Source organism: Cyprinus carpio, chromosome B9 (assembly GCF_018340385.1).
Source record: "Cyprinus carpio isolate SPL01 chromosome B9, ASM1834038v1, whole genome shotgun sequence".
NCBI lineage: Eukaryota > Metazoa > Chordata > Actinopteri > Cypriniformes > Cyprinidae > Cyprinus > Cyprinus carpio.
In genome coordinates, this window is record NC_056605.1 from 11776849 (window position 1) to 11792234 (window position 15386).

Consider the following 15386-nt stretch of genomic DNA (forward strand, 5'->3'; position numbering starts at 1 on the left):
ACTGAAGGCTGGAGTAATGATGCTGAAAATTCAGCTTTGCATCACAGGAATATATATATATATTTTTTAAAGTATATTCAAATAGAAAACTATTATTTTAAGTTGTAATAATATTTCACAATATTACTGTTTTTTTCTGTATTTTTGATCAAATAAATGCAGGCTTGATGAGCAGAAGAGACTTCTTTCAAAAACATTAAAAATAGTAATGTTTCCAAACTTTTGACCTGTACTGTATATATATATATATATATATATATATATATATATATATATATATATATTAATAGTTTTATTCAGCATGGATGAATTTTAAGTAATTTTAAAAATTTTAAGTTGTCATCAAAAATTACAGTAAAGATATTGTCAAGATTTCTATTCTGTTTTGACAAAAACGTAATATTTTAATTGAGCAAATATTAAGCAACTGTTTTCAGTGCTGACAAGACGTTTCTTTAGCAGCAAATCAGCATGTTAGAATGATTTCTGAAGGATCGTGTGACACTAAAGACTGGAGTAATGAAGCTGAAAATTCTGATTTGCTATCAAAGGAATAAACAACATTTTAAAATATAATTAAACAGAAAACAGTTAATTCAATTTGTAATAATATGTTATAGTATTATTGTTTTACTGTATATTTGATCAAATAAATGCAGCCTTGGTGAACATAAGAAACTTATTTTATAAACATTAAGAAATCCTACTGATCCCAAACTTTTGAATGGTTGTGTATATTGTAATTGTTGTGTTTATTCATTTTATATTATATATAATATTATATTATCATATATAATCTGAAAAGGCTTTTTTCCAGATGAAATTATACTTCTCTTTTCAGATCCTAACATTCCTTTATCTTTCCTGTCTTGCAGAAGAGCACCAGTCGAACCTAATGAGTATCCTGTGCAGCCATGGGCTGGACACAGGGACCCAACGCATTACCCAAACCCACAGCCCGGCTACCACCCCAGCTACCCTCCCAGAGATAACTACACTCGCCCTGTGGACCCTCGGCAGAACGACTCAGGGTTCTATCACCATCCTCCTCAGCAGAGAGGCCCGCTTCGACAGGACGTGCCCCCATCTCCCACCGTACCCCTCCGCGGCCCTCGCTTCGACACCATGAACCGCGGCGGCTACCGCAACAGCAGCCCAGAGCGCTACGCTTACGGAGAGGCGCGACACTCAGACCCAAGACAGAAAAGTCCAATGACGGCAGCTGTTTAACCTCAACATGTGTTTTTCACCTTGTGTACGATGTTTCTAAAGCAAGCACCAGTGTGCCTACAGTTATGGGAAGGTGTTTACATGTTGTTTTTTTACTAACAGTTTGCTCTATACTATCCCATCTTAATAGCCAAAGCTACATCTTAGAGTCCTGACACAGCATTTGCATGGACAATGATCCATATATAATATAACTCACTTCCACTCAGACGGTCCCTCCATATGTTTGTGCGTCTGTAAAATTAATGCTGGCCCTCAGATTCATTTATAAACACATTCCAGCACCACTTTTATTAACACATTATTGTACAATCTTTACAATGATCATTTGAAATTGTGGTATGTGTGCACCAATTTGTGTCTGCTTGTGCTTACGTGAAATATTTTAGAGCACTCCATATACTCTTTGAATTTAACTTTTATATAATGGAAGGATATTAAACCACTGTATGAGATGCAGACCAACGTTGTCATTTTGCAAACATCTTAAAATGTTTTTCAAACAGATTTGGTCATGTATAACAGAAAAGTACAACTATTTCATACCGAAAATCTTAGTCTTGAATATTTTGTAAAAATACCACAGTCCTGTATGTGAAGAAAGATGAAGAAAAAAAAAGTTTGTTATTCAGGAAGAGGAAAGGAGAGTCCAAAGAACCTCTGACACAGAGGAAGGATGAGAACCGCTCGTCTTCCTGGGTTTATAGCGTTCCCACCTGAATCCACACCTATGAATGAGCTGCCTCTCATTTGTTTTAAGATTCTTTACTTTTTTGATAGTATTTCATTCATGTTTAATGATTTAACGTGTATTTTGGTACAAAAGACTCTCTCTGCATTCAGAGGTCAGGTAACATGATAAATAAAAGTATTATTGATTGTAGTATGTGAAACACGTATGTAACTTTAACAAAACAGAATGATCTTTGCACCTAGTATCACTGCATACATTAAAACTATGTACAAAATGTTGTCTTTTATATAACACATTTTCAATAAATATGCATTTAAAACAATTAGTCAATATTTGTCATTTTAAAACTGAAACTTCCCTTTAGCTGCATATCCGTGGAGGAGAATAACTGCACTAGATAAATAGTCCCATAGTACAATCCCATTTAATTTCTCAGTCCCTGATAAAAAACTCTACCTGCGTGTGTGATAATAGATGGCTGCAAATTAACACCGTCGTAATTATCAATTAAGATGAAGAGGTGATATGCATCTGTGATTATGGTCCCATTTTTAAATTTGAGATGAAATTCGGGGCTATTGGAGAATGAAGAGTTTTGTGTGATAATTACAAAGGCTGCACACCACATTATCTGTTCGGGATTAATTAGAGCTCTGTGCAGAAGAGGAATGCTGGGAGAGAGAGACATTAGTGTATGTAAAGGAATTTGTCGAAAGGTGTCATTTCAGACCACTAGCGGCGCCAAATGACTTTACAATATTCTAACTGTTTCTAAGCAGGTTTTTAAAAACACACCCCTTTTCTGCCGTTGTTCAACAAACAGATGGCTTCACCTCATACTCATGCAATTGGCTTAGCAGAAAATTCTTAATAGCCACTCAATAACTTTCCAGGGAAATTACACAACAGGTGACTTTTATATAATCTAACATAATAGTAAAATGACAGATTATATATTAGCTAACTCGTATATTCAGTGGATAGGCAAAAGTATTTAAAAAAAAATGGACACCACTTTTAAAAATCTTACTGTTGGTTATGGGCACATACATATACCTTTAAAGAGCCAAATGTAAAAAAGAAAAAAAATTGACCTTTATAGGTTGTTAGTTTAAAACAAATGTCTAAAACGATGTGGCAGAAATCTGCCATAAAATGAAATAAACATTCTGTCATTGTCTATTCATCCTCATGTCATTCAAACTCATAGGATTCATAAGGCTCCTGTGGAACAAAAAGAGTTACCACAATGTTTTCATACAAAAAAAAAAAAAAAAAAAAAAAAAAAAAAATCTTGTATTATTAAAGAAAAAAGCAAAAGAAATTCAATTCAATTCAATTCAATCCAAAGAAGGAAATGGCAAGATTACGGGGAGCAACACGTCCCTCTGTGGCTATTAGAGTCCCCAATGTTTGTTTTTACCACAGGGTGATAGAAGTATAATGTTATAATTTGCATTAAATAATTATAATATATATATATATATATATATATATATATATATATATATATATATATATATATATATATATATATATATAGAAACAAGAAGCATAAAGCGTCAAATTTCATATTTCTTCAAAATATTATTACAAGTTTGTTTTTAATTGACAGTGTTCTCCAAATAGATGTCGTAGTCTTCTGTCTCCTGGGGGAAATTAATGAAATTTAGACCCTGACCATTTTTAATAAAATAATAATAATAATGTGTTCAAGAGGGGAAAAAAGTTTGTTGGATTTACGATGTTAAAGGGGTCTTATGACATTGCTAAAAAGAACATTATTTTGTGTATTTGGTGTAATGCAATGTGTTTATGTGGTTTAAGGTTCAAAAAACATTATTTTCCACATAATGAACATTATTGTTGCTCCTCTATGCCCCGCCTTTCTGGGTTCAAAAAACATTATTTTCACATAATGAACATTATTGTTGCTCCTCTATGTTGGCCAGCTATCCAGTGTGTGACTGGTCGAATGCCTCAAGCGTGTGATGGAAATGTTACACCCCTTACCATACTGTGATGCCGTCTCCCAACGGCGCGACAAGATAAAACCAATAGAACCCATTACAAACGAGGCATTTGTTGCATCCAGTGGGGATATAATTACTGATTATAATGACTTATACTGTCTTTTTACGCGTTGCTTTGCGTATCGTGCTGTGTAAATATAAATCCTAATATGTGGTTTTTTTTAGATATTTATGTATTTTGTTTGTTATTGTTTGTGGTATTTTTTTTATCTATGTGAGTGGTTTGTATTGAGTGGGTATGTTTTGTTTTTTCTTGGCCCCCCGGTTTTCCACATAATGAACATTATTGTTGCTCCTCTATGCCCCGCCTTTCTTTTTTTGGTCTCCAGAGATGAAACGGAGCTGCTCATGTGCAAGCAAATAGGTAGCCTAATTATGATACATGCAATGGCATTGCGCCGAGTGTATGATAGGGCCCCATTTCTGCATTTGTGATCAGAGAAATGACAAACAACAAGCACTACTCTACACTGCACAAAACTCACGTTTGAATCATCAGTGGCAAATTCTTTACATATGAAAACGTACTTACAGACTGTGAGTCAGAAGCGCCAGACTGTCCTTGCAAATTTGGAATTGCCCCACTATATAGAAACAGACACCATCATTGTAGGCTACTGGTTCAGGAAACTATGGTGACCAGGAAGTGCAAAACAGATTACAATTCTGAAAACAAAATAACAAATTACAAACACAAATGCAAATCTAAAAAACAAAATTACAATTCAGAAAACACAAAAACAATTCAGAAAACATTATAACAAGTCAGAAAACACAATGACAAATTCTAAAACAAACTAACAAGTCAGAAAACACAACGACAAATCCGACAAACCAGATGAGGTAGGTATAGTTTGAGACAGTGCCATTGGTTTGGGATTACTCAGCGCTGACAGGACGAGACATCTGTCAATCAACGTATACAGAAAGAACCAGCCAAAAAAAGCAGAGTCATGGTAGAAAGTTCAGAGATGGTCTTAAAGTACCTCAGTTTAAATGTATCGTATGAATTGTGCTTACTATGGAATAAAACATACAGAGTGTTTATTTTTTGTGTTTTCTGACTTATTTTGTTTTTGAATTTGTCATTGTGTTTTCTGAATTGTTGTTGTGTTTTCTGAATGGTTATTTTGTTTTTTTAGATTTGCATTTGTAATTTGTTATTTTGTTTTCAGAATTGTAATCTGTTTTGCACTTCTTGGCCACCGTAGTAAACAGTCCTTGTCCTCCGCAAAATGCCCTGCACACATCTGAATATTTGGGTTGAACTGTTCCGTAACAGTGTTGTAAATACAACTTAACCAATGATTTCTAGTTGTGTCCTCTTTTGGAAGGCCAAACAAAGTAGCTTCGCTTTCACAACGAAACACAGCGTCTCCACAACATGGTGCCGGCGGCAACAGTGAGAATAAAAGTTACGCCTTCTTTCTTTGTGTGAACATTTGGGCGGCGTTATTCAAATCTTCCCACATCTTGGGGGCATGTTAGAATGAAGCTGGTTGACTCTTAACTTTTATAAAGAATATCTCTTTGGATTTGAGACATAGTCTTTGCAAATTTACAGATCTTATTTATGCACCAAGAGTTTGGGTTTTTTAGAGTGTATTTGGTTGTATGTTAAAATGCTTGGCGGTGCCCCCCCTAAGCACTAACCAACCAACCACCCACCCACCAACCAAAGAAATAACTACCATTCAGAATTTCTTAGTTAGGTTCTCTTTACTTCCAAAATAACTGCTGCAAATGAATAATTGGAACTGAACAATGTAAACACAGAAAGTTAAAAGTGCAAAAAAAGTTTAGTGCAAATAACAGTATAAGTGTATGAATTTTATGAAGTATGAATTTTAAAGTGCACATTTTAAACTGCAAATAACCATGCAATTATACACAGTACACACACATATATCATGTAGACACAAACTTTTATTTTGGATGCGATTAATCGAGATTAATCTTTTCCCAGCCCTAATAATTTGATAACTCTGTGAATATGAAAATATACAAACACTGAGATTGTGTTTTTTTTTTCTAATTGCAGTTTCACCAACAGATGTCGCCCTTGGCCGAACCTCTTGAAAATGACCGCATGCCATAGTACAACAACGAAAAATCTTTATCTAAGCGGTCTAATTTGGCAAAATCACATCACGTTCAGTTGCAGGGTTTTTCTAAAGTTCAGACTGAGGCAGATAGACATTGTATTGAAGCGAAGAAATTACAATAGGGAACGTTCTGCACTAATAGCTATATGCACACGTGACACATCTGTAACGTACCGTACGGGGAAAATTTGCTTTATTGTCATTCAAATATGACGATGAGGACCCCAACGATTGGCATTCCTTTCCTTCTCAAACAAACTGCATCTTTTTTAGCTCAAGTTTCACAATTTCCCCGGACCCCGTTAAAATAAAAGACTCAACATGCAGGGCTAAAAGCCCCGGATCTTTTGCACTACTAGCGACACGGACGCGCCGACGCCCCTGGACATGCATACTACACGCAAGGGCTACAAAACAAACATTTTTATTTAAAACATTGTCTTACCTGCAAGCGACGCGCGAGCATCATCCCGCTGTCTCTTCTTTTTTCCGCCCCCGACTCTTGGTGCCTTTTCGAGGCCATGTCTGAGGTCGGTGTCTGCCAAATTTGACATTTTTTTGAGGCATAATCGAACAGACCACTGGGAGGTGGGGAAGGGGGGGCACCAGAGGGAGACTGGCACAGAGATTCACCTTTTTCTCGACTAATTTGGTCTAGGCCTATATTACTTTTGTATTGCTTTTGTATATTAACATGCTTTTAGAAATATTTTATTTGTTATTTATACTAGTAGCCTATTGTGATGATTTTTTTTCACGACCCAGAATTTTTGGTGCCCCCCAAGCACTTTGTGCCCTACGCGCAGTGCTTGATGTGCGTGTGCGGAGCGCCGGCCCTGCACTTAGAGCTTGTAACACTTCGAAGAGAAAGGAAAAATGTAAATCGCATCATATGACGACTTTAATTAAGTCGGAAATGCGTCATCAAAGGGTTAATTTATGCTACATTGCCTCAGGGGTATTATTCATCAGACATGAAAAAAAAAATAAAAATCTGCTAGTTTCGAGTTGGATATTAAACGAACACAAGTTCACATGAAAACCCATAAAACATGCCGTTCTGAGAAGGATCACGGACTTCTTGAAAACACGAGTTATGAGTTATGTGTATTTCAGCTGCAGTGCGATGAAAGCGCGAGAAAACGCGCCAACAGAGACAACTCTTCTGATTGGCTGTGCGTTGTGATTTATTGTGTTGCCGTATTTTCGCTATCAGCTTTTTGTGAGCTTTATACTAGCGTTGATTTAGAACTTAATGATACTGCTTTCTTTGATTCATCTGTTTTTATGCCCCCTTCTGCTCATACGTTTGAGGTTTGTATGTGGTTCGCTAGGAGATTTCTTTATTCTTGTAGTATGTGGATGGCTCATCTCTCAGAGGCAGAAAATACTCCGCCATAATTGCCTAAGTTAGACGTTCGTCTCTCCCAGAATCCATTTGGGATGTTTCATTATTGAAAATTATTATTAGGCAAAGTTTTAATTAGCATTTGAGGCCGTAGTAATTATACATTTCCATTTTGTGTGGCTGAACGCATTGTCACAGCTGACAGCAACGAGAGAGAAAGAGAGAGGGTCCGAGGTGCTTGTTTTGGTGTTGAAGAAGCGTCTCCCATAGATATGCTGCTGAATGACTCTGACACACTGCGATCAAATTATTGTGCTTTCATTCATGCCACATGTTCAGAGACTAACGGATCATTTCTTTAACACGAGTCATTAATTTGATATTACTTCAATTTGATAAAGCAGAAGGACAGGTGATTAGGCTTATGCGTAATGTTAGAGACGTTATAGACTAAAGCTTTGTTTTTATTACGTTCCGTTCGTCTCTCTTCCTCCCTCTCACATTCTGTCTCTCTCTCCCTCTCGTAATTCAATATCAGAAAGTCTCTGGTTGAAGTATTTGCAACCCAAGCAGTTCTTTGGTTTGAAGATTTTATCTTCTCAAACAGTGCAAAAGGGAAATTTTGTGGAGAGCTTAAAATGTGCCTGCAGAAATGTAGCTTAAATTGGAAGCAAGCATATGAATGTTTTCTTCTTTTTGTCTGTGTGTGAATGCATGCTGGGAATCTGATTTATGACAGTTGTGACAGACAGTCTGGAGTTGTTTCCTCTCGTCCCTCTGTTCGAGCTTTACAGCTTAACAGCAGCATAAAAACACTCATTTTAACTTTTCCACGGCTCTGAGCAGAATGTTCAATGTCGCCAGCGGTGCTTTTGTACTGAACTTACTGGTGCTTAAAACCTTACATTTGTCTTTTGTGAGATTTCAGTAAATACAGACGCTATCAAAAGCCCAAGTCACAATGACTAGACACTGATTCTTGAGTATGGTGACAAAGCAGCCTACAAAACTGACAAAAATAACAGATTATGTGCATAAGGAATTATTTTGAATCAGTTCAACCTGTACAGTGTTATTCACTTATCTTTTGGGTTCAAACTCCTGCTTATTTATTTATTATATTTTTTTTGCCTGTTCCCGTCTCAAAATAATGTGTCATAAATCTAGTATTTACTTCAATGAATGAATGAATTGAGACTACAGCATGCTGTCAGACGGATTTTCAGACCCATCTTTTGAGCTGTCACCACAGCCATGGTGTTGACAAAATAATCATATTTTGAATATCACATGTACAGTATATTATATGCAGGAACTATTGTGGATTCTGGTGTTGCTAGCTGATAACTGGACCTACTTAAAATTAGGGTTGTTATCTAAAAATCCTGTCTAAAAAATATTTCTTTACAATTTGTCAGATTTTCTGTAATTTTTCTTTAGATTTGTGTCTATTTTCGTAATATATGGGTCTTGGTCTGTTGTCAGGTAGTCAGTGATAATGTCATACTTTTCATAAAATTAAGAGCAAAGCAAATTATTCGTTTGAATATTCATCTCTCATGAATTTCCAGCTGAATTATTAAACTAATGGAAGATGAAGTTGTGGGGCATGTTTTGTCTGAACATTAACCACAGTTTCTCTTTCCTGGTGCACATTTCTCCCTCCTTTCCTCTGGAATTAGTCCCAAATAGTCCTGGAGATATGGAGGACACACTGTCACGCCGTTGGCCCGATAGTGAGCTGATGTCTGTGTTGTAAGGCTCACAGGAGTGTAAACCAGTGCCGACGACTGTATCACTGATACCACAGCCCTGAAAATGTATTCCCCATGAAGGTCACAGGCAGAGTATTAAGATGCCTGGCTCAGCCCTGTTAAAGCGCAGTTGCATGGCCGGTATAAATTCCATTTCCTGTCCTCGTATCAGTCTAATGGTGCTTGCAAACACCGGAGCAGCTGTTTCCCCTCTGGCTGAGGTTCCCTGCCATACCCACTCTTGACCCAAACATATTGTGCAGAGAGCAGAGGAATGGCCAGAAAGCAAGAACGAATTAGAGCTTGGGAAAAAGAGATTTCTGGCATAGTTTCATTTCCCTCTCTATGAGGCCCTTCAGGAATACAATATTCCCTTTGTCTCTTGAGGTTGGCCCACATTCCTAGAGTGGCTGAAGGCTGTTGTGCTTTTTACTTCCTGTGGTCAGGCTAACTGCCAGGCATCTTATGATACAGGTTCACCCAAAGCCTCTTGAGGGTCATGGCTGGGCCTGTGAAAAATCTAAGACAGTATTTGGCAAACAGCTCACTGATTTAGATGATGAGCCAGACTGGAAATGTTCTTTAATTCAGAAGAAGAAATAGAGGTATGAATGTGACATCTTATTTTGGAGTGCATGACTTTCTGCATCTAAACCGAGCGAGCTTTCATCACGTCTCGCACTTTCATCAAGGCTGATGTTATTTCTAAGGGAATTTGTGAGTTGATTGCAAAAGAGTCACAGAGGCAGGTTTCTTCATTCAGTCAAAATGCAAAGAAACAGGAACAAATTGACTTGTATTCAGAAATCAAGCCTGATCTCATCAAGTTTGTTCTCGCCTGATTCATTCACTCAATCACTTAGATCACGCTTTTCTTCACCTCTCTCTCTTCCTGATTGCTGGACCGGCAATCCCTCCATTTTCCTGTTTTTGTGTTTTGAGAGGAGCGTCTGTGCTTTGCTCTACACAAAATGACTAAGACAAGCCCACAATCTTCCTCACACATTTAAAACACTGAAGTAGTGACTTCCTCAATTAATTAAGTCCAGAATGTGCTGGAAACAGTTAGTGTAACCTCAGCCAATTAATTAAAAAAAGACCATGTTAAATGGTTTGATTAGCAGTTTGATGCATTTCCAGACTAAACATCTTTGCTGTGTGGGTTTTTCAGTGGAGAAACTGCTGTTTTGGCCACATAATGGTGTCATTACCACCTGGATATAGTCATCTTAAATGTAGAAATAACTATAAATGTAAAGTTTCAATAATCTTTCTATTTCTCTGAGAATAGGGAAGTTATAACAATAATATAAGAGGGACAATACCACTGGAATCACTTTCAGAACGATTTATAACAATAATATAAGAGGTTTAATTAATCTGGCATTCATTGAGAATCTGCTCAACTTTAAAGAGCTTGAGCATTTAAAGTAGCACTGGACAAATTTGCTTATATAGTTAATATAAATATCTTGTGATCAGGCCATAACTGCTGGAGCCGCCACCCAAAACCTCTAGTCTGATTGAAACAGGATGTTGAGATGTACTGAAGGCAATCCAGTTTGTAATGCCTACTTATCTAAAGATTATTGCATTAATATAGCAGTATCCTGCTCCAGATAATAAAAAGCATATACAGTTACCTTATATATTAACACCGTGTTCATCTTTACATTGTTAGCAAGTGCTGTTTATCTTGTTAGATGAACATTATCTACTGCTATGAATACATAAAGGTACTTGGGTAAGATATGAGCTAGTTGATACGTAAAATAGCGGACTACATCATAAAACATTTATGTCTCAATAATATAAGAGGGACAATACCACTGGAATCACTTTCAGAATGGCAAGAGCAATTGGTATATGAGAAGTCTTTCCTGAGCAAATTGGACAAATCTGTGGCCCATTTTCCTATAAAGGAAAAGATTACTTTTTAAATGCCTATATCATAAGACTGATGTTATATGCTCTGGTAATTTGAGCTAGATGAGCACATGGATGGCCTCAAAACCACTCCAGTTTTGATTTTTTGTGTATGTGTAGAAATTTCTGGCTCTTGAAACTAGGACATCCTGAACAGGACAAAGATTCTTATCTATGTGTTTGGGCTGAGTGGACAATACTGCCAAAATCACAGCACTCTTCTCTGCTCCATTCTGCATCACGCAAGTCACGCTGCAACGCTACGCCAAATGGAGCCTACAGCTAGGCTAATTGCTTTGTTTTTGCACCCTGTTACTGCTGTCTAGGGAGCATTATGTCTGCGTACTCCTGTACTTGGATCTCACAATTACTGTCAAAAAGGCATTCATTTCCAGAGAGGAAATTTTCTTTGAAAAAAACGCTTGGTATTTCTTCAGCTGCCAGTGAGGGTGTAAATAGTCTGCGTCGACATGTGCTAGTATTTAAATGGTTTTGCATTAGGGAAGTTGAAGTCTAATCCAAAACCACTGAAGTGTCCAAGCGGAGTGATTTGAAAAGGCAAAGCCATTTAGATCTGCTCCTCACAGATACAGAGCTCTTGAGCAACCCTCAGAGAACTCGCAATTTACTCCACTGGAAGATCGCTTACGTTCTTCACACAGCCATTTGGGTGAGAAAGTGCAGAAAAGGGATTTTCCACCACACATAATTTACAGCCTAGATTACCAACATGTGTTGTTTTGTGGTGCCTCATGATAACGGAATAAATAAATATTTAAATACATTAATACGCAAAATAAAGGGGGAGATGCCTTCCACCGGTTTGGCGCAGTTCAAACCACACCGAGAGCAGGAGATGGGAGTCGCTGTGGTAGCGGGTGCCGTTGACTTGTTTTCGTACAGGAGCCAGACGGCGCGACTCTCTGCCATTCGTCACTCTCATGCACTCGCCGCATTAATCCGCTCTGTTGGAGAGTCTTATCCTGGTTGTTAACAGGGTGTAAATTCAAATCCTCTCCGGGTAAAATGCATACAGATATACTTCCTGAGCTGGGTTTGAGGGTTTCTGGTGAGGTGTCTTCAGGAATATCATTGACGGCAATTGCCAACTTGATACAAACATTTGCTATGGCAACTTCCTACAGTAACATGGGTCAGATCTCTCTGGGTCAGGAACACTGGTCTTCTCCGGTCCTCCTCCAAATAGTGAGGTGAGCTCATGTTGGAACACACCGTGGAAAATGGGAATACAAAATAATTGGAGTCTGAATGCAGTTTTGGTGTGTCCGAAGTGTCTGAAGAACAGAGCACCAGTGTAAACTATTCCACTGTATGTGTTCATATTATAACACATACACATCTCCAAAAGGTATACGGTGTTTGTAGAGCAAAGTATAATTTGTTACCGCTTAACTAAACAGTCAGTTTGAACCTGAAAAATGTTTATAACCTGGCATATTGAGATACATTCCTTTCAGCAAAACCAAGCAGACAGATCGTTATTGTATTCTGATATCGATTTGCTGGCAATGGCAGTGAAATTAAGCTAAAAATAGGTTGTGGACACAAATATTTGAGAAACTAGCGTCAGTTGGTTTCATAGCCTCACTGGTGGAATTTGACTGTAATGGGCATTCAAGAGGACTGGTCGATTTAGATGAGTGTATTTTAGAGCTCATCTCACAAAAACCCGTTCAAAGAGATTAATATTCATGTTCAGAGAAGTAAAATGGCCTTTTTAAACAATTTGACAGTTGAAGTGAAACACTGCATAACATGGGACCACTCCATCTTGTTGTTGACTCAGAGAGATAAGTGGTGAGAACATTCAGTACTGTGTCCGAGTGAATGTAAACAACATGACACGAGCACTGCGGTGCTTAGACTCACTGGCGTTCCTTTCCCTCTGGCTCGCTCTCTTTCATACCTATGCCACCCGTCTCCTCAGCTGTTAACGTGTATGTTTCAGTTAGCAGGTCTGAGTAGGATGCATTGCAGCACAGTTTATCCTGGATCCCCGGAGAGGGCCCATATGTCGCTGTACTGTAACTCGCAGGGAAGTTTGTTGAGCTTGGGCGTACATGTTTATGATTCTGTTTTGGTCTGAAAGCTCTGGCAAATCGTTCAGAAATAAATGTGTCACAGGATGGATAGAAATTCCCATTTGAAACTCCAATCGCAAATGAGTTCTCTTTCATATCTCAATTGTTTCTCCTAGACAGTAATGAGATTAGCGGAGATAGGTTTAATTTTTTTGCCTTTTAGATTTTTCTCCTGAGAAAAAAACTCTAGTAATGACACTCAAACATCTCCAGATGGCTCTCACATGTATTTGTGAAAAAAAAAAAAAATTGCTTGAGAAATATCTTCATGTGTAAAGTTGATATTTTGTACTATCGCGAAACATAAATGCTTAATACTAAGGTTCAACAAATAACTGTCCTGAGATATCACACGGTCTTTGTGACCGCATTAGTCTGTAAATGGTAAAATTGATTTGATACTGTAAAATCTGATTTATTCGGAGCCCAACACATAGCATGCAGGGAAAAAATAGTAAACTGTACCCACAATTTACTAATTTGTTCCATCATTTTAAATAAATCGTGCACACAATTTACTAATTTGTTCCCTCGTTTTAAATAAATAATGCTCGATAAAATAATTTGTTCCCTTGTTTTAAGTAAATTGTACATTTTGAGCTGGGAATGAGTTATACACACTTTCTCAAAAGCCTTGTAGCATTGCATGGAATCTTTTTAAGTGTGATGCAGACAAGACTGATTATGCTGATGATGAAAATTACGTTGTGCATACTTCAAGCCAGAGCGGAACACAGATGAGAAATATACTTTTGGTTACTTTCCACTCCAGTGCTCTGCATCTTGAGCTTTGTGTGAGTGTTCCTATACACAGACAAATGTCCTAATAGGAAAATAATGTGACCTAACAAGCAGAAAGACAAGAGTGAACATATGTACAGCTATTCATCACTGGAGCGAGCTGAGAGCTTCAGTGTGCTTGAAAACAGATGTCGAACTTGCTTTGCTTGCACTTGACAGGTACAAAAACTTTGGTTATACAATACGGCAGGGTTGTAGAAAGCATCTAATGTGTCTAATTTGGTGGCTAAGCATAGAACAGATAAATATCTCAGTCATACACTTTACTCTGGTCTGTTCTTCTTCACATACAGAAAGTAAGAGTGTTATATTTCTGATTATCGCTGTCAGAACTTCACTTACTCACACAGGGCTCTCTGTCCTCTCTTCAGTCATGAATTAAATGTGTAATGTCTCACTGTTCAGTATGTCTCCCTAGCAGCTTATAGCCATGGAGTGAGTTTCTTATGTTTCAGTATATTGCCCATGTGGCGTTCCTCAGAGGACTGGGTCGTATGGCCCTTCTGTGATGCGAGTAATTATGCCTGAGCTGTGAGAAATGATTATCACCTGGACGCAGATTGCATTTCAGCATCTCAGGTTCCTCATTTATGAGCAGTTTAACTCCTAATGCTGGTTTCTTTCACTAGTTTCACAGTCCGAAGAATGTCTGAAATCCCACTCTATCTTTTTATCGATGCAAAGACAGTCTGCTGATTGGTATTGCTGGGTGTTTGGTTACTCTTGAAACATTCCAGGTTTGGAATTTTAAACCAACAACGAGTGAGAGAGTGCTAAAGAGAGGCACAATCCTTTTAGAAAGTGGAGATATATGAGGTTTTCAACAGCAAACACACTGAGGGTTCCCGAGGCGCTGGGCCATCACTTCTCCGAGTCTCATTAGGGCTGAAAAATGTCACCCTCATTAAAAATGCAATTAGACTTAATTGAGGTCTAAAGTAAAAATAAACGACAGGGTCATGTTTATTATTTTACTCTCACCTCAGACATTTTTTCAGTCCTCACCAATTTTCTCAATTGGATTTCCTTCTTGAGTGTGTTTTCTTTGCCTGAGTGGCCTTCCCACTTTTATCACTTTACTGAGAGACTGAATTATTCTTTACCAGCCAAATGAGGGATAGCTTCATCATCTGTAATGTTTGAACACACACCCTGCAGTTACTTTCATTCATCATGTCTTGCTCCAGTTGGAAGTGTGAAGGGTTTTCCGATATGCTGAAGGTTTTTCCCTGTATGGCAGGTTTACTTTTGGTGCTATCACTTCTAGCTTGCTGTTCTTGCAGATGATTGAAGTGAGCAAGAATAACAGTGGGCTGTTGATTGCTGTTTCTTGCAGATGGAATTACTTCAGGTTTGGTTTTGTAATTCATTTGAAATTTAAGTAGAAAATTTA

The 15386-nt window shown here is 37.7% G+C and overlaps 1 protein-coding gene across 7 annotated transcripts in view; it reads left to right on the forward strand.

The window, feature by feature from the left end:
* pard3bb (par-3 family cell polarity regulator beta b) overlaps window positions 1-2172 on the forward strand; it is a 292683-nt gene extending 290511 nt beyond the window's left edge. For all 7 annotated transcript variants that reach the window (XM_042730941.1, XM_042730943.1, XM_042730946.1 and 4 more), the window contains one exon: window positions 876-2172. In XM_042730941.1, the coding sequence (XP_042586875.1) occupies window positions 876-1230 (355 nt within the window). In that variant the 3' untranslated portion in view covers window positions 1231-2172. The remainder of the gene's footprint in view (window positions 1-875) is intronic.
* The last annotated feature ends 13214 nt before the right edge of the window (window positions 2173-15386 follow it).